The following is a 27,570-nucleotide window of genomic DNA, read 5'->3' as shown; positions in this document are numbered from 1 at the left end:
ATTGTTTTGTATTGACAAACGTAGTGGTTGTTTCACATTTCATTGCGATCTTTACGCATTTTAGTCGTAAAGAACCACACAATGTCTATGAAAGGACAAAACCGTACTTCGAGTACCGAAGAATCGTACACTTACACAAATTTCTGGGGGGATTGACGGCTATAAAAACACTGTAAACGACTAGAAGATGGTGCTGCACTGTGCGACGAATTCACGAAGATGGTCCATGAACGAGCAGATATTGAGATGAAATACACTTTAAAGTTGCGAGATTGGTCTAAACGCTGGAACGAGATAAATGCAGGATATCAGAGTATGGTAGTATGTTAGAAGTTTTCAAAGCGACTCTTCGCGAGCCGAGGACATGGTGAATTCACGTCGAAAGGCACAACCGTTTAAAGGCCGATTTGTGCGAATCTATAAACAGTGGAAGAATCAGCACTACCACAAATCTGTTTTGAAGTGGAAGGAGGTCAAAGAGTGTGAGACGGGTTTCAGCAAGATATACGAACCATGGCAAGGCGTTATAATAAGATGGATAAATCGAAAAAGAATTTCACCGAGCAGCGAAAGCCTCAGAGTGCTTCATTGGTCGCGAGTAATGCAGACAAGATGGCAGTTGCCTGAGAAAGTAAAGATTACAAGACAGGACGCGAAGCTAAATTAGAGCTGAGGAAGCCGAAAGAATACGAGCGACGTTTATCTGAGATGAATGCGAACAACGATACGTCGCTGAGGAACTCGAAGCTGAATTCCAAAAGTGGGAGCGTTTGAACAGTCCGTTTATCGTTCTTCAAGGACGCCTGCAAGATATCACAATGTGGTGGATATGTCGGAGAGTGAAAGGTATGCAATGAATTTCTCTCTTTTGTGTGTATAACTGATCTGATTTCCTACCGCTCATGTTATTAAATCATCGCTAAACATATTTCGTGCTTCGCCTGGGATTAGAATGCATGTTCGGTTTCCGGCTTTTTTATTGATTGTGTGAATTCTGAATAGATTTTTTGTTGCCCGGTGATTTATCAAACTGTATGAATTTGCTCACGATTTTTCAGCGATTTCTGTTAGCTAATTGAGATGATTGCCTAATGTTAGCTACAGGCTATTAATTCATAGTTCATACCAAATAAATACAGGTTGTTTGCATTTCAGTTTGAAAATTGAAACCATCATATAAAAATGTGCAATCAATTGCCTTATTAAGACTGGTTGAACGTCTTGAGTGATACTTAACAAGTCTGTACCTAGTTTTTCAACCAAGTTGATTAAAACCATTGATTCATGTTTTTGCTGCACCCCACAAGTTAATTATCAACAAAGAACGATATTGTTACAACTTTAATGGAAAACTTTTTAGGTTATTAAGAGTTTTTAAAGAGTTATTAAAGTAATAAATAGCCATGAGAATTATATAAACAAATGCTAATCACAGCAAAAAAGTCTAAAAGGAAAAAGCTCATTTCAGTTTTGGCCTGTTAGTAATTTCATAATTTGGTGATTCCAAAATCATGATGAATTTTAGTTACCAGTACCTGGTATATATAGTTTTTCTATTAGGTCACACTGAGCTTTTAGGAATACTGTAATATCTGGATGTTTTTAGCTTATTATTTCTGATCTGGTTGGCTAAGCAAGGGAGTTTGAAATTAAATCATTTTAAATGCTTGTTTGAAAATGTACCAGGATCGCATTATACCGCGCTTATACGGGCTGTTACATAATACAGAGCTGCGGTGGCACCAGTTTTATGAGGCTGAGAAAACATTTTAATCACTGAAGGTGGCAACACTCATAAGGGTGATGTGTTTGGTAGTCATGACTTATATGTGTGCATTTTTACCACTTTGTAAATATATAATAGATGTGGAAGAATGAAATCATTTAACTTGAAGTGTACTAGTGGCCACCAACTACAAAAAGTGTCTATTTACATCACTGTTGTATGCATTTTTTATTATATTCTGCATACCTTTATGTGAATATTAATGTGCTACATATTATTATGCGCTACATATTTTCTAACCTGTTTAATTAAGATATTCAAATCTTTTATTTGAATTCAGCTCAAAAGTTGCTAAGGCTGTTTTACTTCGTAAATCTCATATTGGAATGCTACATACAATGAATACCATAAAATATTTTTCAGATAAAGAGCTAGTGCTTTTTAGGTGTAGGTACTAGATCCTTTGTTAGATTTTACCGTTTGGAAAACACTCTTGATTTGGTCAGCCTTAATTACAATGAAACAGTGGTATTTAAAATCACTGGCATGCCTAGCATCACTCTTTCATGTTATTACCCTCATTACACAGCAGGTGGAAAGGTGCAGCCCACTTCTCTTAATAAATAATTATTTTCAACCCAAATCTGAGATATTGTGTAATGATATCTTATTGTGAAATTCTATGATCACATATTTCACTGCATGCTCACACATTCTCTGAGTGCTTATAACTGTTCACTCGGGTAACTTCCCAGTGCTCTCGTATTTGATTTTAAGGGGTGGTAAAACACTTCTAGGGAAGGATTAGATCATTCTTGATTCTACCTAAGAAAGTTGTCAATTTATGGTACATCAAACTATGATTTCACATGTTTTAAAAAACTACCAGTAAGCAAAAAGTGTAAGGTCATGGAAGTTAGACTTCGCCGTTTGTCGGTTCCCGCCAACTTAGATTCTTCGTTATCCACTCGGATATGTGTAGTTCCGGTTGTAACGGGTACATTAGTCTCTTCATTTTTTCAATCATCAAAATTTTACAGCGTTATCCATGTGGTTCTAAAATATCGCTTTTTTGTTTAAAATAGTCTCTTTCAAAGAAGCTTGTATCAGTAAAACGTCTTAGACTTAGAACGTCTTAGACTTAGCTACTTAAATCTAGATGACTGTAATGCGATCGATGAAAGCGTATCCTTATCCGAGATTTTGATACAATTCCAAGATATTGCGTCTGTATTTGTGATCAATCATCGCCAGTATTAGTTTGCATCTGATGGAATAAAGTTGTCTTTTCAAGAAGTCGAACTTTGTCCTCTGCATACTCTATTAGCGCTGGAAGTTTATAAATTGCCTTCGAAATAATTTTCCGTCTCCAGTTTGTTATATTATACATAGTTCAGGTCAAGCTAATTTCCACGTTAATTCACAAACAATGACTCATCATTTCTCGCGCTGTCGGAGTTTAAATTTATTGGTTTTTGAAATATAACCTTAATTGAATTATCCGAATATTAGGTTTTGCATTGATGCGATATGATATCAAAACTTCCATAATAAAGAAAGTTGACCAGTTTTTATTTGCCGTGCATGTGATCTAAGCTGTTTGACTTTCAAAACAAAGCAAAAGCTAATAATTATTGGTTTATGTGCAATATCGATTATTTGTTCTTTCATTTAGATTGACCAATATTTACAAAGGGTTGTTATTAAAGGTTGATGGTTCTGATGCAACCAAAGATCTCAAGTGGTGGTCGTCGCAATATGGACCGGGGATGCCTAAGAAATGGCCTGAATTTGAGGTTTGAATTTCTTTTTCCATTTTTACAAATCGTGCAAGAGTAGCGTACTAAGTATAACAACCTGTACAAGAAAAACAGCTGTTTTTACGTATGAAATCATTCTAGTTTATAGAAATTACCTATTCAGTAACGAATGCCGTAGGAAACGCGGCTTTACTACACTTTAAATTGCCGGTAGCTTCATTAAGATTCATTGTAGCGGAATGTAGAGTAGCGTCTGAGTCAGAAAATTGCCTGAAGGCCAAGTTTCATATAACTCCAGGAAAAGAAAGAACCATACAGTAGCTATACATGAAGCAATGAAACTGCAAATGAATCCTACTTGTTTCAAAAAAGAAAAGGCTGCATGTTAGATGCATGCAGAATAGGCGGCAATTACGGGTAACCGCCTCTTAATAAAAACACTGGTTATTACACTTACTACTCCTAGAAGGACAAATGTAACTACATTATTACAAAGCTATATGTACCTTTCACTATAGTTCCTGTGCGCTACTGTTAATTGCATACTATAGCAGCAACATTTTATATAAAGTATTATATTCCAAAAATCCTCGGTTTTCCGATGTTTCATAAAAGTTTGGGATGCATTTCGCCTCCCTACGTATGTATATGGCTTGCCTTCAGCACGTGCACGAGTTCATTTTCATTCCGTGGAAAGTTGTGAGAATCAGTGAGATTAGTGCGCTGTGTTCCTCGAGAGCAGCCATGCTCAGTTCTTATGCCATAGCTAAGAAAGGCGGTCTAAAATAATGTTGTTTTGAAACGTGTTGTTCTACCGTAATGACGCTGATTATAGCATTCACTTTACTCGTTGCATGCTAGCTACAAAATCGAGTTATAACTATTTTAGCGAGTGAATACACGTACACACTAAGAACGTCAGATATGTTTTTTTATAATTTTTATATCCTATACCATAGTTCTTACTACAATCTTCGTAACTAATACCAGGGGCGAATCCTAGTGCAAGTCAAAGCAAATAACTGCTAGATTATGTACTGGCCTAAATAACGCCGTTATTAGCTACGAATTTCTTGAGAATATTTCAAATCTATAGTTTTGAAAATAACATTCCCAAAATAGGAACTGCATGTTCTTATTCCTTTTGACTTACGCATTAATTACTAATTTTTAGACGTAGTTAGCTACCCTGATTATTATTTATAGTACATAAGTATTATAAGCTGAACGTCGATAATTTGCGTTTACACGGGAGAGAAAGAGTTTTATTCGTGGAAAATTCGTATCAGACACTTTGATAGATTATATTCGTCGTTCATGTCTCAGACTATGGTCATTCATATCGCACACACGTTTGTATTTCCTACTAAAGACGTCCTGGTTTCACCCGCGATTACAGCATCCGTTATCCCTGGCTAATGTTTGCACGAGTTAAATAGGTTCGGATTCGCAGAAATTTTTGCAAAATTAACGGTTGAAACGTCGCCCGTTTATACTGAGACGTTTGACTAGCTTATGACAGTTCAATGATAAATATCCAGGGTTTCCACAATGCAAGGAAATTTCTTTGCAAATTGAGAGCCACAGGCACAGGGAAGGAAGGGGTCTATGTTAATAGGATATATTTTTGATTCTTTTCAAGTTCTTTTTTTGTCATTGCTCTCCCACTATGAGGACAGCCATATATGCAAATAAGTTGTGGAAACCCTGTAAATATCATAGTCATGCAATCACTCGCTTGGATCAATCAGCTGATGAATTTCCTGCGAATCCGACTTCCTTTCTCTCGTGTAAACGTGGTCTCCTGCTCCTCCACAGGATCCTGACGTATGGGATATTTCCTCGAACCAACATAAATCGAAACCAAGCATGATCAGAAGACTTAGTCTACGAAGGCGAAACAGTAAGCAACGATATAGAACATCGGTTACCGTGACAACACCTGCACAGCCTGAGAATACACGGGCATCCGATTCAGACTCGTATAATCCCTTCATGAGTGCCTCCACTGAGCCGGGTAATGATGAAGATAATAACGTGACCTATGACCACCCTAGATCATCATATTACATGACACCATCAAATGGCATGCAGGAAGGCTTCCCTCACGATGAACATTATAGATCGCCAAACATTGTTGATTCTTATAACGACGCCTGGAATAGAAACACGACATTTTCTCCGACGAATCGCGAGCAAACTGCTCATTCCGCATACCAACAACCCAGTGGTAATGATTATTATAACCAAACGAGTTGGGTGAGTATTCTTTGTTTGCAATCGATTTCCCTGAGTTGCCAAGCAATCAAACAACTCCGGAGATTCTTCTCTCATGGAACATGTAAGAAGATTTCCAAACGCATTAAAAGATTAAACGAACGTTTAAAAAACTACAATACGCGTTATTGCCAGATGCAATTCAATAACGTCATTGCTATACCAGGCAACCCGAAGATAATGGCGAACCACGTTGCCCTCCCCTCCCCCCTAATCTTCGTCGAAATGGATCACCTTCTCAATGTTTGAAGGCAAGCAACCGCCTTCGAGGATGGCGACGAGAGAAAACGAAATGAAGCAAAACAATAATCTAACCAAAATAACCCTAACAAAATTAACTGATTAACATTAGTGTATTGACATAAACACGTTGACCAGTGTTGGACCTGAAGTAATTGATATGAATAAACCTGCGTCGCGCTTGCAGTGAAGTAAGGAGTCAGGTGTACCAAGATGGCGTACTTGTCTCAGAGGGAATGTGCTGCTGTTGATTTGGAACCTCCATCAACTCTACAGTTGGATTCGCTCTTCTGTTTTCTCTAAGAAATCCTTGCAGCGTGAAGAGTCGTTTCCGCAAAAAAGTTTATTTAAACATGGGAAACCAACATCTACTGTACAAAAACATGATTCTAAGTATTGTCGTCCAAATTACGTATATGCAAGTAAACTGAGTGTGTTATGAAATAATTAATGTTTTAAATTAAGGTGAAGAACTAAACTATTTCACTAAATGTATATTCATAAATCTAGTATAGTGGCTCACTCAATTCGCTTTAAGAAAGAATATGTAGCGTCGCGACTAATTAACGTTGTGTTGATAAAAAATATTAATAATTTATTGTTAACGACTTGAGAGTTGATTGAAAAGCTTAAGTGTTTTTGAGGCTGTAAATGCAACTCATCTTAGAATCGCGGTATTTTCTTTGACATGAGTACCTGCCTTTTTATATATGAATATCCTCATCATCATCTATAAATATTCTTTTTTGCTCTTTAGGAGTATGACCCAAGTGGCACATCGACCGCTAAATCTCATCCAACGACTGATGTTGCAGTGGATCATGATAATGATAGTGTAGATGGTGGAGCTCAATTGCAAAGAGAAACTACTGGAGCCAGTTTGAATCCGTTTGATAATGACGATGACGAAGATTTCGTAGAAGATGAAAAGTAAGATGACAAATTTCTTAACTTTTTTTCCTTTCTAACTTGTGAACAACAAGGGGGTATTTCGTTTTAGACCAATCAGCAAGTTTAACCCAATCAGAGTGTATAAATTTTGATAAAAAGTACAATAAATGCCTTTTTTACATTCCTTGACGTTCTTGCGAACACAATGTTGCTGGATAACTGAATGAACAAGCTACTGTAAACATTGTTGTAGACATTCTTAGATTTCTTTGTTTCAAACAAAATCATGGAAAGTCTATGATAACAATATTTGGATAATCCAGTAAGCTAAACGAACTTTTTTCTATTTTAACACCCAGAGAGGGAAATTTTTGTTTCTTTGCATCTTAATAGAAATCTTTATAAAATCGTAGTATTTCTGGTTTAATTGGCTTCTAATTGGCTTCTTACTGGTACTGGACTATCGCGTGATGTTAATACATACACTGCTTTGTTTGTTAGTACTGAAGTTGAAGCACCAAAGGTGAATGGTGATATATTAGACAATGGTATACCTGAAAACGCAGATGATGTTACTGGTGTCCCTGTGCGTGCTAAATATAATTACGATGCAAGCGAAGACGATGAACTATCGTTCCAAGTTGGAGATATCATCACCCAGTTATCAGGTGAAGATGGTCAAGGATGGTGCAAGGGAAGACTAAATGGTGTCGAAGGACTATTCCCAGCGAAGTGGGTGGAGGCTGTTTAGTGATGAATAATAATTTCAGAAATAATAGTGGATAATAAGAATTTCAGTAGCAGACACATAGGTTTCCTTTCACATATATTGAAAATCCATGGTTGCCCAAACACCACTTCAGAACGTGCTGCTTTCGCTTGGGTTCGATTTTCCCTCACCAAAATTTTAGTACACCAATTGTCGAACTAACTTCTGGTAGCTTATATTTTTGTTTATACTAAGCTCTTTTAAGTGTCAAACAACTTCAGTTCTTACCTTTTTTAAAACAAGCGTTGCTGTTCGTTCACTTCTCACCCTTGCCCTTGCGAAATTTAGTGGTCCCCACACAAAGTGTCTTCTCCTGAAGTATTTATTGAATAATTTAATCATGAAATAAAATATATATTGTAATATTATCCAGCAAGGTTTCGTAATACGTCGTTGAAGAGGGCGTCACTTGCCGTAGAACAATTCCCACGAATATGAGATGAAGTTCTCAATATTTCCCTACTAAATGATATGTTCTGTTGAATTAAAAAATGAACATTGGGACAAAACTATTGCTATACCTAACTATATATACGAGTAACTATATACCCACTTAAAGAACACAATTAAAGCCACCTAGAACGGTTGTACGAAAGCTGGATAGCGCTATCCACCGGATGGTGTTTTTTCAATCGCTCTAAAGCTAAAACTGCCCATTGTTCCGTATAACATGGCTTAAAGCTTAGTAGTTTTAAATTGAGGCACCTCTTTAAAGATTGTCAGCCACAAGTCTGTAGTTTTATCCCTTCAAAACATTTTTACAAGGTTGAGAAGATCACTATCCGGTGGATAGCGTTATCCATGCAGCCTTTCGTACAACCGGTCGCTGTCATATAACCGTAAAAATCGGAAGCATGTATATATTTTAGTAATATTAATTAAGAGACGATTATGTAAAAATACTAATCTATATGCATCGAGGCACCGCCGTCTGATTCAACACTGGCTTTACCGCAAATAATCGCATTTTGTGATTTGTGGTCTGAAACAAAATTAAATATTAATATACATGCATTTTATGCATTACGACTCAGAAAAAGGACAAAGTTTGTGACTGTTTTTGCATTTGCGATCTGAAAAACGAAAATTGATTGACATGGATATACCAGTTTTGAGACTACCGTGCATGGTACGGAGTTGCGAAATGTCAAACTGTCGAAGCTATTCGACGACCAGCATAAAAACTATGCGGTACTTTTTCTCTCAGTGTCACTTTCTTTTAATCCATTTTATTCACGAGCCTCAAAACGTTTCAGCTTTTAGATAGCTCTAATATGTATCCAATTTACTGTTTTCCTGGCTGACCGGGCCGCGATGACCTGTATATATCGCCTATGTCTGCTTATATGCTTTGCCAATATCTACGCCATATTCTATTTGGATTAGAATAATCATAACCAATTTCGCAGAACTCGTACCCCACTACATCCGGGGAACGGTGCGCGCATTTCCATATGTCGCGTTTAGCAGTGGCAACGAATTAAAAAAAATTATCTCAGTTCGTTCCTATATAAAACGAAACTAAGGTTTGAAATACAAACGAAAACACTTAAAAACATCTTTAGATAAGTAAAAAAATTTCGACATTTATGTTTACGCTATAGTTTAAAAAAAAAATTTGCGATCAATGATTCTCACTTAGCGTCTCGTGACATCACCAGTGACACCCCCTTACTCCCTGAGCTACTCACCTAAACACCTATTAGAGCGTCACTTATTTTTTGAATGCGCCCTTTTTGATCTCCAGGGAGTTTTGCAATAGCACAATGCGGGTTTCACTTATGCTAATATAATATTAGTGAGTTTAAGGGCCTGATTCCACCGGCGCTTTTTCTCGGCGAAATGCAAAATATTTCGCCAGTTTTTTTTTGAATTTCGACTACTTGAATACATTACTTCTGCTTGATTGTTCACAATTCAAAAGGAGCAGGCGAAATATTTCGCATTTCGCTTAAAAATTTCGCCCGTGGAATCTGCGCTTACGATTCAACGCGGACGTGAAGTAATATACTGCTCGAATGCCCCAGACCCTCCCATTAATAAAACAAAGTCAGAGCCGTATGTAAAACAACTTAATACTGGTTTCCTAACACTAGTAATTGTTTTAATGTCACGTCCGCGTCGTAGCGACTAGCCAGATTTAGTGCAACTCTCCATTTTTACCACAAAGCTTCAGTATAGTGATAGGAATATATTTTATTTACACCAAAGCGAGTCTTGGTAAATACAAAACATAACGGAAATATTAAAGCCTAGTTGCACAAAAGAGTAGTGGTATGTAATTATGGATCGTAAACGGTATAATCGGGATTGTTTCTATACAGGGTGTCTCAAAAAAAACGCAACCACTTAATATTCTAAAATTCATATTGTTCATAAGCTCAATAGATTTTATGCCCCTGGGAGTTTAAAATGGCTTCTAATCGTACAGTTCAACTGCTAATAGTCAAATCAGCTAAACTAATAATGGTGCAGCTAACAACCGAACAACGAGTTTTTATTGTCATGCATGATAACTTGAATGCTAACTGTCGACCTTGTAAAATAAATTATAAATAAAATTTTACTCGTTGAATACTTTCAATTCAGCTCGTTGGTTTACGCACCCGACTTCGTTTACCGACGATTGTGCCGCTTGAATATGATTACAAGCTTTCTCGCATTCCAGGGGACAAACGTCTTTTGTGTTGTAGAACAAAGAGGATATTCATGAATATTAAGTGGTTGCGTTTTTTTTGATACACCCTGTACATTAAATAGAAAGTTTGAAAGTGGATAAGGTGCAGAAGAAAATCGCGTAAAGCTAGGTCTGTTCACACAACCCATTTTTGTTGGATCCAATTCACTTCTGACGTATGAAATACAGTCGGTTATTGATGAAGCAGTACTGCATTGGCTTCAGTAGATTTGTTGCTCATATACATTACAAGACCACAGACTATAAAACATCCGTCAGAAGTGAATTGGATCCAACAAAACTGGATCGTGTGAAGAGACCTATAAGGAAACCTGTTATTAAAATCTTTAAACAAATAGTCTTATGATCATAAAAATACATAAAACGTCTGCATACAGAGCTCTCACATATACAGGGTGAGTAAAAAAAAGTGACACCTTTGAAATTCAAATTAGTCGCATAGCGGTATACGAAGCATATCATATTAATTAACCTAAAGCATAAAGTTTGTTCCCATTGGGAGTTAAAATGCATTCTAAGCTCTGTTAATAGAAAAGAACAGTTTTATCAAATCGTTTTTGTTGATTGTACATGGGAATTGTCATATTCCAGCCATAAGTTCGCAGCAAATTTGAATTTCAAAGGTGTCAGTTTTTTTTACTCACCCTGTATAGGCATGGATACTTCAAATCTTTAACACTTAAAATTTAAAAGATTTGCAAGATATTAGCCTAGTATGTTTCTTTGTAATTTGAAGCGTCTGCATCGCAGCTAGGCTAGCAAGATATGAAATAAGGTGTTTGGTGCCAATGGTGTGAAGACGTTAGCTAACCTTACAAACCTGGTGCTTTGGAATAACCTTGACTTAGAACACCAGTATTCGAACATGGGCCAACGATAACTTGAATGAAGATCACGTCGTCCTTGACATATTGACGGTCATTCAGACTCTCAAGTGGCATGAATCGAGGACGTCCTGTTGCAATATTCATATCAGACTGTGGCCGTTGGAAAGATGGATTTTGTGGATCTGTATTAAATGAATCGACCATGTGATCACCATTACCTTGATCCAACAGCATCATGGTGATTTCATGTCGAAATGGCCAGGTTTGAAGAGCATCGTATTCCCCTTTTCATAGAAACAAAATTGACATTGTGATAACACCTAAATCACCAGTTACTTTCATCAGGGGTGGATCCAGCACTAGTGCACTAATTTGCATTACAAAACAAAGTGGTTATTTTTAGTAGTTTAATTTCTTGTGTCACGCAAATTAGTGCACTAGTGCTGGATCCACCCTTGACTTTCATGCTACCATGCCATGATGACGATGTCCAATGAACAGTACGTGGAATTGTATACTCTGCTATATCATAACGCCGAGAGCCTGGGAACTACTTTGAATTGATCGAGAAACACACTGACAGTTCAGCTTACAAAAAAGAGTACATTTTGCCGCTCGAAACTAAAAATATTATAATTTATTTAACAAAATAATTGAAGTTCAACAAACCTCTCATAACAACAAAAAACAAGGATAAGTGAGATCCTTTTCCAGATCCATCGCCATTCATGTAGATTTTAGCACACATCTTATAACCATACTGACCGCTGTAGAAGGGTTGACTGTACAAGGATGTTTTTACCCCATTTATGGCGTCTTGTCGTTTCTTCTGGTAATCCTCAATCTTCCACAGCAAGGTGCCGTTGCAATCGTGGTTCACTGGTGGACTACCACGACCACTTTCGTGTGACTCCAAGTCGGCAATCCTCATCGAACTAAGAGAAAGAGCCTCGCCCGCCTGATCCACCCTGCTTCGCATCCGTTCCAATTGCAAATGTTTTTCTCTTAACGCTTGCTCTAGGATTACATTGCGTTCGCGTAAAGCGTTGATTTCATCGGTGAGTTTCCCATCTTGCTTCACGAGTTCATCTCTCTCCCTGGCATCACCACCAACATTGGCTTCCAAACGTTCAACTCTTCTCTGCAATCCAGTTAATTTTTCCACCATGGTGAGACATTTTTCAGCTAAGCTTGAACGAACTTCGGCGATACTTTCTCGAATCTTCTGAATGATTCCGGTAAATTCAGGTCGTGGGATGTAGTTGCTTAGTTGACTGACCGAATTAAGAACAAAAAGCAGAAGCAGACGGAGACGGTCGATCACAGAATAATTCATACGATGGGGAAGATTCCCATCAGTCTACAAAAATTAAATATTTTTATTATACTTCCTATCAAAGATTTTTAGAGTATTTTTGCACAAGTGAACATAACAAATCCTACATTCTGATTGGTCAAATTTGGGCGCATTATGCTGTTATATTGACCTTCAGGTGAATAACAAATAATATAACAAATTTCTGAAAATGGCGGCTAGCCGTTTAGTAGACGTTACTTACAAAGAGACAAGCGAACAAATGCAGTTCTTGTGTCAATTCACTTGTGCAAAAATACTAAAACAATTATTCGCCTTAGGCTAGGTGATTATCGGGGAATATTCACCTCGACTTCGTCCGACTTTGTTAAATATTTGTATACATAGTTTCTTGCAGAGGCGGCGGGTAATTTCGTCATATTCTATTTTGAGGGGGAGGACTGAATTTAAAGTATAATATCGCATATTAATTCCCCACGCGTGCGAGCACAAAGAAATCAAATTTCTGCCATAATAAGCAAATATACATGCACATACGAATTTGCATGTGTTGGAAAATTGTAAGCTTTTTTAAGCAGGAACCTGCTCTCTTTATTATAAGGAAATCAGCACTTATGGCATTGACATTCACACTAAAATATTACCGTAGTTTGACAGCGAAAGGTTATAAATTACGTAGTCGTAGATAGGCAAATTATGACTTAGCATGATTTATTATTAAACACATATTGATAATATTATTGTCATCAGAGCGAATATGAGAATAAAGTTAATAAGAGTGATTTGCTTCGCATATTCGTCTATCTGGAGATATATATGTGATTTGGGATGAACATCGACCGTTTCGTTACACTGGTAAGTGGTAACAGTGGCTTGGTTGGCACATATCAATGATATCATTCATGTCTGCGATAATATCCAGGATATTAATTTTTGACAACATTGTAAGAATACCCAAAAGCATGGCATAAATTATGTAAATCACGTGACTGTCTTGTGCCGATTTCGTGTGCACGACTGTCTTATAAACCAAAATATTCCAAAAAAGTTCGATAAAACAATTGTATTATAAAAACCTGTTTACACTATACCATATTCACATGGTCACGACATGCATCTTAAAGGGAAATAGCAATATTTTTTCATTTTCTCATTTAAAAGAACTTTGAAAACTATATTTAATTCCCTTTTACCGTTTTTTTATATCTTGCTTACTTCTACAAATGTTTTGATCGAAAGGAATAAAATATCCGCCATCTTGGATAATTTTTTATCTCATCAACGGTAGTTTTGGTGACGTCACAACAGGGGTTAGCATTAAAAAAGTATTCGTTGCTGGCAAAATATTGATTAGTAAATGTAAATCGAAAAAAAGACAAGATAACATTCAATAAGAGCATGCATGTAAATGTATAAAAAATGAAAGATAATATTAAAACAAGCTTATCTATGGATAAGCGTATTATATTTGCGAGAGTATTATATTTGCATTTGAGCAATGTTTTCAACAATGCGTCAACTCAGAATATCATTTGCATGCAGTTGCTTGCAGCAATAGATAATATAGATAATACATGGTTTGGAGACTAAATAAAAGTAGAATACAACTCATTAACTATGTTATTGTCCAGGTTTATGCAAAAATGATTCCTTTCTGGTCACGTGTCTATTGTATTTTAGCCAAATTTACCAATGGCATTCGTCTTGCTGAGCTCCTCAACCTTGACTTGAAAAATACGTTAATTATAAGATTGCTGTTGGTTTATCTGTGCAAAATACATGTATGAGAAAGGAACAATAGACATGTGATGAGAAAGGAACAATTTTTCGCATAAATCTACCTCAACATAGTTAATGAGTTGGTTTGTAGTTTTATGGTATATGTACGCGATATACTGTCGCGATGTATATTTATGTCACAAAAATTGCAATAATTTAGATTCGGAAGCATATTGACCTTGCTGTCTGTCTTCTTGTTGAACCATGTAACCGTGAAATACCAAACAATCCTGAATATTGATACTTAGTGATTTCTGTGATGAATTACTAATTGTATTTTGATACATGAGAACATGTTTTGTCTGCATTTACACAACACAACCTAGCTGCTATATTAATTATACATTGCATTTCAGATTAGTGATAAGGTTAGGGTTGTTGCTGAATATATTAAACTAAATACAGCAAGTGCTTCAAAATCACAGATAGAAGTAAACAATTGCCATGCATCGTATAAGGTATATTGCAATTGACCTACTATGGACCCCAAACTCCCTATACCAGTCAATAAAATGTCTGGCGAGTATAAATACCCCTTTAAATGGATTTTTCGCCATGAATTGTCTGACGAGTCCATTGCATTATAACATTAAAAACATTTTCACGCTGAGAGCCCAAGATTGATTTTGTTTACGTTGGATCAGTCTGTATGGTTTCAAAGGCTTCAAATCACACTCAATGACAATGAATGTGCATTATGAATATGTATTGGTTGAACTTATCAATTATAGCTAATCATGCATTTATGCTATATCTTAACACTCATTTAAAGCTGGTTTTCATGCGACAGAAACATAATTCGTTGTAATTCACGAAATTGGTTGTTATACGTGGATCCGTTTTGTTAACGTAACATTCATCAGATGCGCGGCCGCATGAACGGCATGATGGTAAGCACAAAGAAGCTGCAGGAAGCCTGGAAGTCAAATGAGCCGCTGAGGTTAGGACGAAGAAACAGGAAGTCGAATCAGCCGCTGAACGCCAATAAGATGGTCACAAATATATCACATGTAACCAGGATTTATTCTGACGTAAAAGTTTGGCATGCTTTGAACAAAATACGTATATGAATTAACACAAAATATCAAAATATAAACAAAAATATTTTTACCAGCCCGTCTGTATTTTCCTTGGTCATGCAATCATGTACAGTTAATAATAGGTGGTGTGACCAGTTAAAATCTACGATGCATCTAAAACGTATAAATAGTACTAGTTCTCAATATCAGAAAAAAAAAGTGCTGCGTCAGCCTTTCATAAGAGGTCACCACGTTTGTCTGGTAAATTCAGATGACTTTCAAGAAATCCGGATCGATTTTAAATTTCTAAATGATATTTTGTACAATGAAATAGCCGATTGACCATTCTTCACCATTGGTAGCATTGACTTCTTTTGCATAAGTTGTATGGAAAATACAGGGACACAATCTAAATTATCTTTAATTGTAAACAACTTTTGGCAATTGTTCAGAACATCTGAAACATGCCCTGGGCGAGAGAAAATATTGTATCACAAATAAATATAATTGTTTTTGGCATAACAATGTTATATTCATGGTAGCAATATCTGTTTTAATTTCAGAAATGCCTCCAATATATTCTTGCAACTGCAACTATGTGCGTTCAGGATAATTTGAATTCCTTCACATATTAGCGAACGGATAATTTAAATAATTCAAATCTAAGCGAACGTAGTCTCACATAGTTTACACTGACGTTACTAAAGCTGCCATTAATTGAGTCTAAAAGCCTTATCAAATTATTTTTGGCTAACTCACCATCTCATTTAAACAGAAACGAATTTTGCTTGCCTTGAACCACGTAACCACCACGGCATCACAAGTGATCTTTTTTGTCCTCCTGACAGACCTTACCGGTTAGACCAAGTGACCAACGATTTCAATGAAATTCCTGAGAATCAAAGTTCTTTAACCATTTAAGTTTGTTTCCATCGTGAAGTAATAGGTTGGCAAGTTGCCATCAGTGAATGGTTGAATACCATTCTGATCGATATTATATTTACACTAAAACATTCATGTCAGAGCTTGATAGAACGTGACTATGGCCACCATTGTACCTTGAATATTATATCATCTTACCATGTTTTACATTGTGTGAAGAACACTCGAGGGAACTCAGTTAGGGCTGTTTCATTTATTGCATATTGTGACTATGGCCACCATTGTACCTTGAATATTATATCATCTTACCATGTTTTACATTGTGTGAAGAACACTCGAGGGAACTCAGTTAGGGCTGCTTCATTTATTGCATATTGTGACTATGGCCACCATTGTACCTTGAATATTATATCATCTTACCATGTTTTACATTGTGTGAAGAACACTCGAGGGAACTCAGTTAGGGCTGTTTCATTTATTGTTCGTAAATTATGAGTACCTCAGATTTCAGGAGTGGAACAGAAAGCCTTGTATATATTTGTATTGAAAGATAACGAAAGACACTAGTGCATATTAATACTGCCAGCAATTTGTTTTTAATTACAAAATTTAATTTAAAAGTAATACACAATAGTCATTCTTAAAAGATACGTAAAACTATAGATCACTTATAAAACCATCAAGGGTTGGATATAAAATGTTTGTTCACATTCATGAGATATAGCAGATAAAAAGATAATTAGTTAATTATTTAAACAGAAGGGTTGGCTAGTCTTTAGCCGTTTAATTTTAAATAAACATCGATGAAAAAAGGTAAATCGTCATGACGAAGAGCTGGAAATGACGACGATCCATTCAAGGTATCAGTCATTTTTCCTCAATCCCCGAGCCGCGACGGTACTAATTCCGCCCGGTAATTTTAATTACGCCCGGGAATGCAAACGCTAAATCGAAGTTGTCCGCGATTATGTCATGAACGTTCGGCGTTTTTGTAAATTATGCGCTTGCGGGAGTTTAAGACGAGTTAAAACTGGTAACTAGCAAACGTGCTGAATTGGCTGAATTAAAATTTTGGCCATATCAGCATTACTGATATTTTGAATTATGAAACTTTTTTTTAAATAATACTTTTCATTTGGACGGTGTCTTGAAAATATACGAAAAATTGAATCGTAAAATTGATTAAAAAGAATGTAAAACATTTTGAAGCATTTTTGGAGTGTTTTTGAGCAGGTGAATGTTACAAGTACTTAGGTATATAAAGCTTGCAAGTATTTTGTAGGTTAAATCATAGCCATCCCAGGAATACGAATATACGATGCCAACAAATGTATGATACCTCTTAAATTATAGCTGAATTTGATAGGTCGAGAGTCGACTTTATAATTGTACTTGATATATATAGGATTTTACTTATATACGACTTCGATTACACAGAAGAAACGAATATTATAAAATTTCACCATGTTGGAAATACATGTTTATTGCTTCAGGCGAGGGGATTTTGTAGTAGAGTAGTAGGAAGGTGTAGACAAAGAAAGAATCCATCAGGGAAATTAGTCATGAAAGTAAGGAAATAGTGCGGACCGAGAACAAATCCATTCGTCAAACTGGTTACCATTCATTTCTGGTTAAGTACGTTGATAAAACGTACCATCTCCAATTCGCAAGCTTTGAGGAATCAAACATCATGCAAATACGTTTAATTTCTCCCTTTGTGATATCATTAGCGAGATCTCCGTCGATCACAGCAATGTTTCACAGGAGTAACAACTTCATCCAAATTCATCCATCACCGCATACAATTTCGGTAAAATAAAAAAGAAAGGAAAAGAGAAATTTTCCTCCAAAAATCTGTCAGAAAATAACCTTTATCAAAAATGTCGAATACTGCACATTTGCCACTTTCACTCGTTTTACAGGATTCTGCTGAAATTCACTAACTTGTATCAAATAAAATGAAATTTTGGAAAGCTCTTCCGTAAGCAGCGCAGATGGATACACTAGAAAGAAACTGTCGCTGCATGTATGTCAATCAGTGAACTTTAAGAAAACGGGACGATAATGCGCATTTAGATTCCGTGGATGATTAAAAACATCTTTGACTTTAGATTGTAGTCCGCACTATAAGTAACTTATTTGTTTATTTGTACAACTCCACCAAGCGATGGTACAATTATAATGATGATAACGACCATGAAAAATGCGGACAGTCCACGCAATCGAAATCTAAATGCGCTTAGCTGTTAAAGTGCCTATACCATGTTTATTTAATATTTTGATATAGGTAATTGGAACCATATTGTAGTTCTTATATAGTTACAGGTTGATTTGTAACAACTGTCTGAATTAAACCAACTAGAGAAAAGGTTAGGACTTGTGTTTATGTGGGCAAAAGGGGAACGTCATGAGTAATTTATTGAAAAGTTAATTGCGAATTACCCTTAGTTACCCGTAAAAATAAAAATAACTGGATGGGGTAGTTGGGAATTTGTTGGGCAACCGCCAACCATGTGGTGTTTTTGAAAGATTTTTTTTTTAAAAGGTTTCATTTGTGTATGATGGAATTCTTCAAGAAACTATGTAGTTACGTGTGTAGTAATAGGTTGTGTATTGTTGCTGGTGTTCGAAATTAAAGTTATGCAAGGAGGTAGGTAAAAAAAGACAACAGAAGACAAGGAAGATAGGCAAGCGTGCGAATCAGTATCCCCGTACGCGGCGTTTCATCCTTTTGCGGACTCGCCAGCGGGGAGCAGGGTTGGCTTTCTGTAAGTAAAAGAAATATGAAGATAAAAAAGGAGTGAAAATAGTGTGTGTTCATGGCAGAATCACTGAATCATAAAAAATCAAACCTGCGTGGAAGTGTTCGTAAAAGGTAAAATTGTAAAATTAAACTGACAGTGTTGTTGTTGAACTTGGATAAACCAACGCGATAAGCCATCTTAAAGTTGTTCTGTTAAACGAGAGGAAATTAAACCAGAAATCGGCTTAAATATGCTTAAGAGCAGAGCTTGTGTTCGTTCAAGGAGCTTGATCGAAAAGAGGTAAGGGATTGCATTGGGTTGATTTGAAGTGTATCCGTGTGGTTGAACATTGAGGTTTTGTCCGAGGTTTTGTAAATCTGGTCACATTTACGGCAAAATTCTGCTAAGGATAAGTATTTGAAAAAAATTTTATACTTATGTCAGCAGGATGCCCAGGATGCCAGATTTCAGGTGACTGGTTAAGGTCATGTAGTTTTAGTTGTTTTCACAGGAGACTGCCACAAGGTTTGCTTGTCATGTGTTGGTTCTTGCATGTTCTCACTTGTTATCCAGTGTGTCCCAGTAAGTTCTTTGGTTTGTTATATCCACTCTGGTGTTTTCAAGGTGATATTCAGACACAATGTCAATTGGGAGTGGTTGAAATTTTGTATCTCTGTGTTAAGGGTTCAGGTTAAATTTTGCTGTGATAAGCGTGTCTCAAAGGTTAGTATTGCGTTGGTAGGCTACAATTGGAGGTTCTTGCCATAGACTCCTCAGTGTGGGGTCATTCTCCAATATGTTCCAGTGTTTACGTAGGATGTTTGTGTTGTTTGGAATGGAGAAAATTGGGCGGCTTGTGTTTTTCTGGTTTTGTTTCCTATTGAGTAGGTCTGTTTGAGTGTATTGTAGGGCTTTGTTGAAGTTAGTGGTGATAGTGTCATGGTCATATCCGCGATGGATCAGTGCAATCAGGAGGTGGTTTAGTCGTTGTTGTAATTTGTGGTTGTCTGTAATAATGCGTCTGTATCGTAGAGCCTGACTGTAGATGACTGCATTCTTGCATGTGGTGGGGTGAAATGAGCTCTTGTAATAGACATCGGCAATTCCAAATCAGTGTTCTTTCGTTTAAGTTGCACGAAATTCCGGATTTAACGTCATGTCCGGTAATATATTCAAAATCTGCAACCCTGGTGTAGGCACTTTAAAACCAGATCTACGTCAGCTTCATCGCAGCGGAAATAGAAAATACTTAGCTAATTTACCTTTTTGGCTTCTTACTCCTTCAACTCCAGGATCCAACTGATTCTGGATGCTATATATATCTTTAATATCATGATACGCAATGTTTTTAGAAAATGGTTATAGCCAGAGCGAAAGAAATCGAACCGCTTCGTACCGTGCGCAGTATATCACACTATAACACTATATTAATATTACCCACCTACAAAGTGCTCTTCATTTAGTTTAGAAATCTAAATCAACAGATGATGCACCGGTTCCTAGGTAATCCTACTGAAATTTTAAATAGATGCTAATACTCTACCTGAGAGTAGGGAGATGCGATATCAGACTTTACATCACGACATCCACATGATACCCCACATTGATGATGGACACACGCTTTCTGAGCTTGGTCAAAGATCGGGAGATGTTCCTGTATCAATTCAAAATATTCATCTTACAGTTAAAAATTCTCGTAAATAATTCCCAGTTAACTTTCTTTACAACCAGCCTAAACAGTATATAGGCAGTTCATTCATTGATAAGAAGTTAAAACAGTTGTTAATGAATTTTGCCTTGGCACACAAAACAGGTATTTTGAACGCTGATATATACCTTACATGTGTATGAAGCTAGAATTGTCCATTGGTAGTTGCTAAACTAAAGCTTGTTGACCGCTACATAATTAACGCATTTTGAATGCATGCAGTTAAACATGATACCAAGAACGATCAAACCGAAGTATGTCGCTAGCAAGAGAAGCTGAAGACCCGTTTACACTTGCGATTTTTGCTGCGTAATTATGTGCGAATTTACTTCTTTTGACAGATGTGGACAAGTGATTAGGTACGAATGCCCTGGTGTATAAGAACTCTTAATTGAACATCAGTAACTAATTCACTCGTTATCATCTATTAAAAGAAGAGAATCGCACATAAAATCGCAGCATAGATTGCAAGTGTAAACGGCTGGGTGTTAACATTTACATACATTCACAAACTTACCAGAAGCTGATCATATGCACCATGCCAATGACATCCTTCATTGGGACAACGCAAGACCAGACCTCGCAACTCGCGTTCAGTGAATCGATCAAGAAATAACTGACAGAGAATAATATACAAAACTGTTATAGCTAAGACCCGTTTACACTACAATCAAGACCCGTTCACACTAAACTCAATTTATTGGCACGGCACGGCTAAAATGGGTACCCGTACCGAATTTTATTAGTGTTCAGGCTACCTAAAGAAAGGCCGCGCACGGATGAAATGGGCACGATAACCTTCTACACCTTATACCCCACCTCATTATCAGCAGGTAGCCTGCACAACCTCCAAAAACCAGACTGGATCTTTCTTGCTGTAAATACCTCTGGGGCCGGTTGTATCAAACCCGTTTAGCTTAACGGTGGAAAAGTCAAATTTAAATAACACTCTTACATCTCTTTGAAATGAGTCAACTTGAATATTATGCACTGAATATTTGTAGTTTTAAAAAGTATCTTTGTATTAAGGTTAAAAACATTTAGTTTGCTTGTTGAATAAAACGATAGACTTAATTTGAACTTAACCACCGTTTAAGCTAAACGGCCTTGATACAACCGGCCCCTGGCTATCATGCAATGTCGTGGCGAGTATAAAGGAAATGATAGCACATGTTATAGTTGTTGGGAAAAAAGCGAAGAGCCGCTCTGCACGGATAACAAATAAAGCATTTTTATACAGGAATTGAACAGAAAGCGAAGACATGTGGCACACGGCCCATAAAAACAATTAAAATGAATAAAAATTGAATCAATTTCGAATTTGCAATTGTTGCCCTGGAAAAATATATTTATTGAATCAATTTCGAATTTTGAATGGTTGCCCTGGAAAAATATATTTACAAACAAATAAAAAAACATATTCCTAAACAAATGAAAAAACATATTTCTAACTACATGTTTTCAAACCAACCAACCTCCTTCATTTTCAGTTTTGTTCCATCTTCAGGGCATACTGGGTTAGGACACCTGAAAAACAAGCAGAAAAATTGGAGGATTATTGAATGATTACCCCATAAAATTTCAACTCAAACAAATAAGATAAGCGCGGTGTATTCTGGAGAGAATGTTTGGGAAGAAATATGTGAAGCAAAACATCGATTCATAGCAGCATGTTTAATGACATATTTTCCTACCTACATATGTTATTTGCGTTATCTAACAATATGCGATTATGACTGACACGTTGTTATGACTTGTTTAAAAAGGCAAAGAATTGGCTGGAAACTTTGTCGGGCATTAAGCTGTATTTTGCGAACTAAAATGATAAATTCGCCCGGCTGAAATATATTTTAGACCGCTGATCTAAGCCAATCAGAAGAATGACTGAAGTGTTTCCCATTGCATATTCTTTATACAAAAATTGTCCTTTAATATGTTAATATAATAGTAATACAGTTGATGTTCGCGGGCTTAAATGTGTTTTTGGCCCTCCTCAGAACACATTTCAGCACTCGCTACGCTCGGGCTAAAATGAGTTCAGGATCGGGCCAAAAACACATTTATGGCCGCGAACATCAACTCTATTGTTATACTAATGAGGATATATATACGAGTGGTTGCTACACTTCAGTCATAATAGCGACAATGCGTGCACTACAAGAACGATGAAGAGGTATGTAGTGCTGAACAAGAGCAGAGAGCATAAAACTACGTGGCTTCTACGACAGAATGTGGTGACCCACGGCTGCCATTACGTTATTGTACGAAAATAATACATTTGAAGCTAAATTTCCTGAGATTTTATTGGTTTACGAATATATTCTCCAAATAAAATGAACTCTCAAGTTCCATTTACAAGAGCATGCTGTATATAGTCACTATACGAATTACTACAATTAAAAAATCAACATACTCTAGCAGTGTGTCAACACAGGATGAACAAATTAAGTGACCACAAGTAGTCTGCATGGGTTTGATCAGCAGCAGTTTACACGAAGAGCAAATGAACTTTGGATCAATATTCTTACGAACTTCATGTGTTATCTTCATACCAGGCATGACTGCAAGTGAGAGATCAACTAGAAAGTAATGAAGGAAAAAGTTTCATTCATTTTCAATTGTTTTCATTTTCTAAAACAAAAAGTTGAAAATATCAACTACAATGTAGGAGTCTCAAGATTAAAACCATAGATATTAGAGAGGCATAGATTTTTATTATCATTTGTTCGATCTTGTTGGGCGAGTCGGAAACAATGCTGAAAATTATGCTTCGTATACAGAAATACGTTTAGTGAACATATTAACCCTGCGAAGTTCGCTTCCGCGTTATTCAAGATTACTGAAAAGAGGATATCACAAAATAGACTGGGAGATGCTGGATTCATCTCATGCAAAAATCTCAGCTAATACAGGACAGTGGTGAGTCCTAATCGTTAACCAGGGATCCAAAGATAGTGCAAAGTTTTCATGACGTCTAATAACTAAGCAACCAGACGTTTGTCGCAACAACAATACAGAATCAAGATTGACTTCGGACAGTAGAAGCCTAAAGAACCAGGTTAAACATAACCCTGATTCAAAAAGGAAGTATTTCGGTTGATCAATAACAAACAATTATTGGATGAGACTGAATATGATATCAAGAAATATTCAGACCAAAGTCACTGTTATCCGCCTCAGCATATCATGCAAAAGCCGAATTCAATAATTGTTTTATTTTACATTAATTTTAAAGACATCAGAAACGATTAAAGAAAGTTCATTAATGCTTATTCTATTTTATTAATGTTTATCTTATTTTCGTGCTCTTTACTGTTTGTGTATTTATTTTGATAAGATGACTTTAAGCCCACCATATTTTCAAAACTTGATGACTATGGTTGGGACAATTGATACCATTTTGAAAGAGAAATTAGGCAATAAAAACAGTGAAATAATGTTCATTTCATGAATACAATTCCAACCTTCATGTAAATAGTAACTTGCAAATACAATACTATGATATGTGAGAATATGGTGTGTATGATAATGAACATGAGTAATAGCTAGACAAAAGCATAACACAGGACTTGTATTTTTGACACCTGGGTACGGTACTGCAACAAGCAAAATGGCTCCAAAAAAGAATTGTATACTTCTGTATGCATTGCCATGGATTGTCAGCACTCAGAGGAGTCTGCAAACTGATTATGCTTGTAGGGAAATAGTTGAACCATGGTTAAATTTAGTTAATTAATGATTATGTCTCCATGAATTTTTTAAAAGTTTCATGAAGACAAAAAAATACAAATTGCTAAAAAATCCAACTTTTACTACAATTGTGGAAAACAGGAATGTGGGGAGAAAACATTAGTCAGTTATTATCTAAAGCTGAAGTACTTCGGTTCCTGGTTGAGAGCCTGATTGAGATGGATGCTACAAAGTCTAATGGTCTTAGTATATATCTAAGGAATAAGGAATATTGACTAAATCAGGTAGACCATTAAAATGTGACAGAACAGAAAATGGATATATAACTTGAATGGAACATATATACTGTATATAAAGTGCATACCAATGCATGTAGACCATTAAAATGTGACAGAACAGAAAATGGATATAAAGAATTAACTTGAATGAAACATATATACTGTATATAAAGTGCATACCAATGCATGTGGACCATTAAAATGCGACAGAACAGAAAATGGATATATAACTTGAATGGAACATGTATACTGTATATGAAGTGCATACCAATGCATGTAGAACATTAAAATGTGACAGAACAGAAAATGGATATAAAAAATTAACTTGAATGGAACATATATACTGTATATAAAGCGCATACCAATGCATGTGGACCATTAAAATGTGACAGAACAGAAAATGGATATATAACTTGAATGGAACATATATACTGTATATAAAGTGCATACCAATGCATGTGGACCATTAAAATGTGACAGAACAGAAAATAGATATATAACTTGAATGGAACATATATACTGTATATAAAGTGCATACCAATGCATGTGGACCATTAAAATGTGACAGAACAGAAAATGGATATGTAACTTGAATGGAACATATACTGTATATAAAGTGCATACCAATGCATGTGGACCATTAAAATGTGACAGAACAGAAAATGGATATATAACTTGAATGGAACATATATACTGTATATAAAGTGCATACCAATGCATGCGGACCATTAAAATGTGACAGAACAGAAAATGGATATATAACTTGAATGGAACATATATACGTACTGTATATAAAGTGCATATACCAATGCATGTGGACCATTAAAATGTGGCATTACTCACAGAACAGAAAATGGATATATAACTTGAATGAAACATATATACTGTATATAAAGTGCATACCAATGCATGTGGACTGGATGTTTGCTTGATGCATTCTGTGTATAAATGCACTTTAAGGCACAAGTCAAGTAAAAGTGTGCAGTGCAAGTGGCAAGTGACTTCTAAAATGTTTTGCATCTTTTATCTTGTGACTTTGCAAATACTTGACACTTTTGAGTAAATGATTATATTGCCCTCGATCAATCAATAAATATTTACCGTTTATCTTATGTGATTTAAACATCTTGACGTTTTGAGTTGAGAGAGTACAGTATCAGTAATAATGGAAGGTCTTAATCGTAGTCTATTGCAACAAATACAGACGTTTTCTTGTATATTTTGGGAATAAATTATTAAAATAAATAACTAAATATAACATGCACTATAGATACTTACTCAATATCAGCAGATGGCGTCTAAATTTTAGACAAAAACTGTTCTATAAACAAGAAATATAGGTTCTCGAATTTCGAACCTTCCTCGTTCAATACCGCGGAAAAACGTCTGCGCACGCGTCAACTCTGCCTGTAAGTGAGATTAAAAATAATTAAGAAGCGGTTCCGAACGTTTCCGAAGGCTAAAAATGGCGGTAAAAAGGAGTGATTTCATTCGTGTCTTCAAATCCATATTTTGAGGGCATAAATAAACACTGCATTATAGAAACTAAGAGAAAAAACGTCCAGAGAGTCCTAGAAGTGGCATCCAACAAAAACACCGGTAAAAGGTGACTGTTAACAAATTTTTCGTCTCAAACATTTTGTTTATCAAATAAGCAACGACAGTTTCCGAACTTTTAATTGAGACACGTTTTATTAAAAAAAAATATGTCGCCAGATACGTGACGTTTACGTGTTTTCCATGATTGAAGATTAAGATGTATTTTACAATTTAAATAGCCCCGGGTTTTCTTAACTTTTAGGTTTAAACTTTTGTTTTCGAAAAATATTCTAGAGCCACCCCGTAAAAAAAGGAAAATTTACCGTGAATTCCAGTTCGTTCGATACTCTAAATGCTAGAGGGCTTTTAATTTATGTTCTGTCTGGCCGTCTTGTATATTTTTGCCTTTTCTTAACTTATATTTTATCAAATAATGGGATGTTTTGTTCCAAAAGTTGATATTTAGATTTACCATCATATTTTGATATTTCGGCGCGTGCGCAGACATTTTTCCGCGGTGTTTCCTCGCTCAGTAAGAGAAAAACAAATCTGAGCATGCGTAGTGGGTGGCATCTGTGACATGTGATCAGTGCCAGTGACTGCCACTGGTCAGGCTTCACTCTTCAGTTTATGGCTTCTTTTTTGTTCAAAATGTTCTTTATCGTTTTTTTATTAGCAGGAATGACCTATTTCGACCGATAAGTATTTCTTAAGTAGTTATATAAGTAGTTCTTTTTTAATCAGAGATTACCATATGAAAGAAAGGTATGTTTGGGGTGGATGTATTATTTTTAAAAAGGTTGTCGACTCCTAATTATTGTTGGTGACAAGATTGTCTTTTGATGGGGAGGTTATTGAATATTTTTTTTATTATGCACAATCATATCACAAAATTGAAGCCCTTTCCCTGGAGATAGAACTTTTTCACTTGCTTATGGTCTTGCACTCTGTGCAGTATTGATGTAAAAATATACATAGTATTGCATATGAAGGTGTGCAGTGTTGATGGAAAAGATTATACCCGACATAGTTCGAATGTGCATGTGCAGTATTGAAATTAGAAAAAAATCCTCTTCACCACCCAATTGGAAAATTATATGAAACATAGAAACAAATAGTAGTAACTATACAGTGGGGCCTGTGGGGTGGTGTATTCAGCACTGAGAGAGTTTTGACCATTTCTGTATAGCATATACATAGCAGCAAAATATTAAAATTGCATGTATTTACCCGAAATTTCTGTGATGGCTATTTCAACGACAACTTATTTTTATTGACAAAGGCCAATTATAGCAATTCCTGAAAAAACAATCTTCTTATAGGAAATCCAAATTTTACATCTTGGACCAAGACAGAGACAGAGGGTATAAAACGCCCCAAAACCCCGTTTGGTTTTGCTCGAATACCTATATATCCATATTTCCGTAA

The 27,570-nt window shown here is 36.1% G+C and overlaps 3 protein-coding genes across 3 annotated transcripts; 1 reads left to right on the top strand and 2 right to left on the bottom strand.

The window, feature by feature from the left end:
• The first annotated feature begins 182 nt into the window (after positions 1-182).
• On the top strand, positions 183-8,960 carry LOC114534728 (protein kinase C and casein kinase substrate in neurons 2 protein-like). The gene is made up of 7 exons (XM_028556194.1): positions 183-313; positions 428-482; positions 799-846; positions 3,402-3,522; positions 5,305-5,745; positions 6,761-6,933; positions 7,396-8,960. Exons 1-7 carry the CDS (start codon positions 220-222, stop codon positions 7,643-7,645), a joined length of 1,182 nt encoding a protein of 393 aa, XP_028411995.1. The 5' UTR covers positions 183-219; the 3' UTR covers positions 7,646-8,960.
• A 2,115-nt stretch (positions 8,961-11,075) lies between these two features.
• On the bottom strand, positions 11,076-16,401 carry LOC114534741 (TNF receptor-associated factor 3-like). Its single transcript, XM_028556212.1, has 3 exons — positions 16,061-16,401; positions 11,858-12,548; positions 11,076-11,472 (listed from the first exon to the last, which is right to left on the bottom strand). Exons 1-3 carry the CDS (start codon positions 16,061-16,063, stop codon positions 11,174-11,176), a joined length of 993 nt encoding a protein of 330 aa, XP_028412013.1. The 5' UTR covers positions 16,064-16,401; the 3' UTR covers positions 11,076-11,173.
• Positions 16,402-17,294: 893 nt separating this feature from the next.
• On the bottom strand, positions 17,295-25,974 carry LOC114534747 (TNF receptor-associated factor 6-like). The gene is made up of 5 exons (XM_028556221.1): positions 25,882-25,974; positions 23,049-23,214; positions 22,111-22,162; positions 21,153-21,251; positions 17,295-20,581 (listed from the first exon to the last, which is right to left on the bottom strand). Exons 2-5 carry the CDS (start codon positions 23,192-23,194, stop codon positions 20,459-20,461), a joined length of 420 nt encoding a protein of 139 aa, XP_028412022.1. The 5' UTR covers positions 23,195-23,214; positions 25,882-25,974; the 3' UTR covers positions 17,295-20,458.
• Positions 25,975-27,570: the final 1,596 nt, after the last annotated feature.

The sequence above is a fragment of the Dendronephthya gigantea genome, unplaced genomic scaffold, assembly GCF_004324835.1.
Source record: "Dendronephthya gigantea isolate DGI-Jeju-01 unplaced genomic scaffold, DenGig_1.0 000105F, whole genome shotgun sequence".
NCBI lineage: Eukaryota > Metazoa > Cnidaria > Anthozoa > Malacalcyonacea > Nephtheidae > Dendronephthya > Dendronephthya gigantea.
This window is presented reverse-complemented; position numbering and strand designations above follow the sequence as displayed.

Bases quoted from the DNA above. Each gene is read 5' to 3' on its own strand.
- LOC114534728 (XM_028556194.1), top strand. From the start codon at position 220: ATGGTCCATGAACGAGCAGATATTGAGATGAAATACACTTTAAAGTTG. The intron at 483-798 runs GTGAGACGGGTT...TCGTTCTTCAAG, and splicing joins GTGGAAGGAGGTCAAAGAGT to GACGCCTGCAAGATATCACA. The intron at 3,523-5,304 runs GTTTGAATTTCT...GCTCCTCCACAG, and splicing joins AGAAATGGCCTGAATTTGAG to GATCCTGACGTATGGGATAT.
- LOC114534741 (XM_028556212.1), bottom strand. The intron at 11,473-11,857 runs GTTTGTTGAACT...TTCTATGAAAAG, and splicing joins GTTTTTTGTTGTTATGAGAG to GGGAATACGATGCTCTTCAA.
- LOC114534747 (XM_028556221.1), bottom strand. From the start codon at position 23,194: ATGCCTGGTATGAAGATAACACATGAAGTTCGTAAGAATATTGATCCA. The intron at 22,163-23,048 runs GTATGTTGATTT...CTTGTTTTTCAG, and splicing joins TGTGTTGACACACTGCTAGA to GTGTCCTAACCCAGTATGCC. The intron at 20,582-21,152 runs GTAAGTTTGTGA...GAATTGATACAG, and splicing joins GTGCATATGATCAGCTTCTG to GAACATCTCCCGATCTTTGA.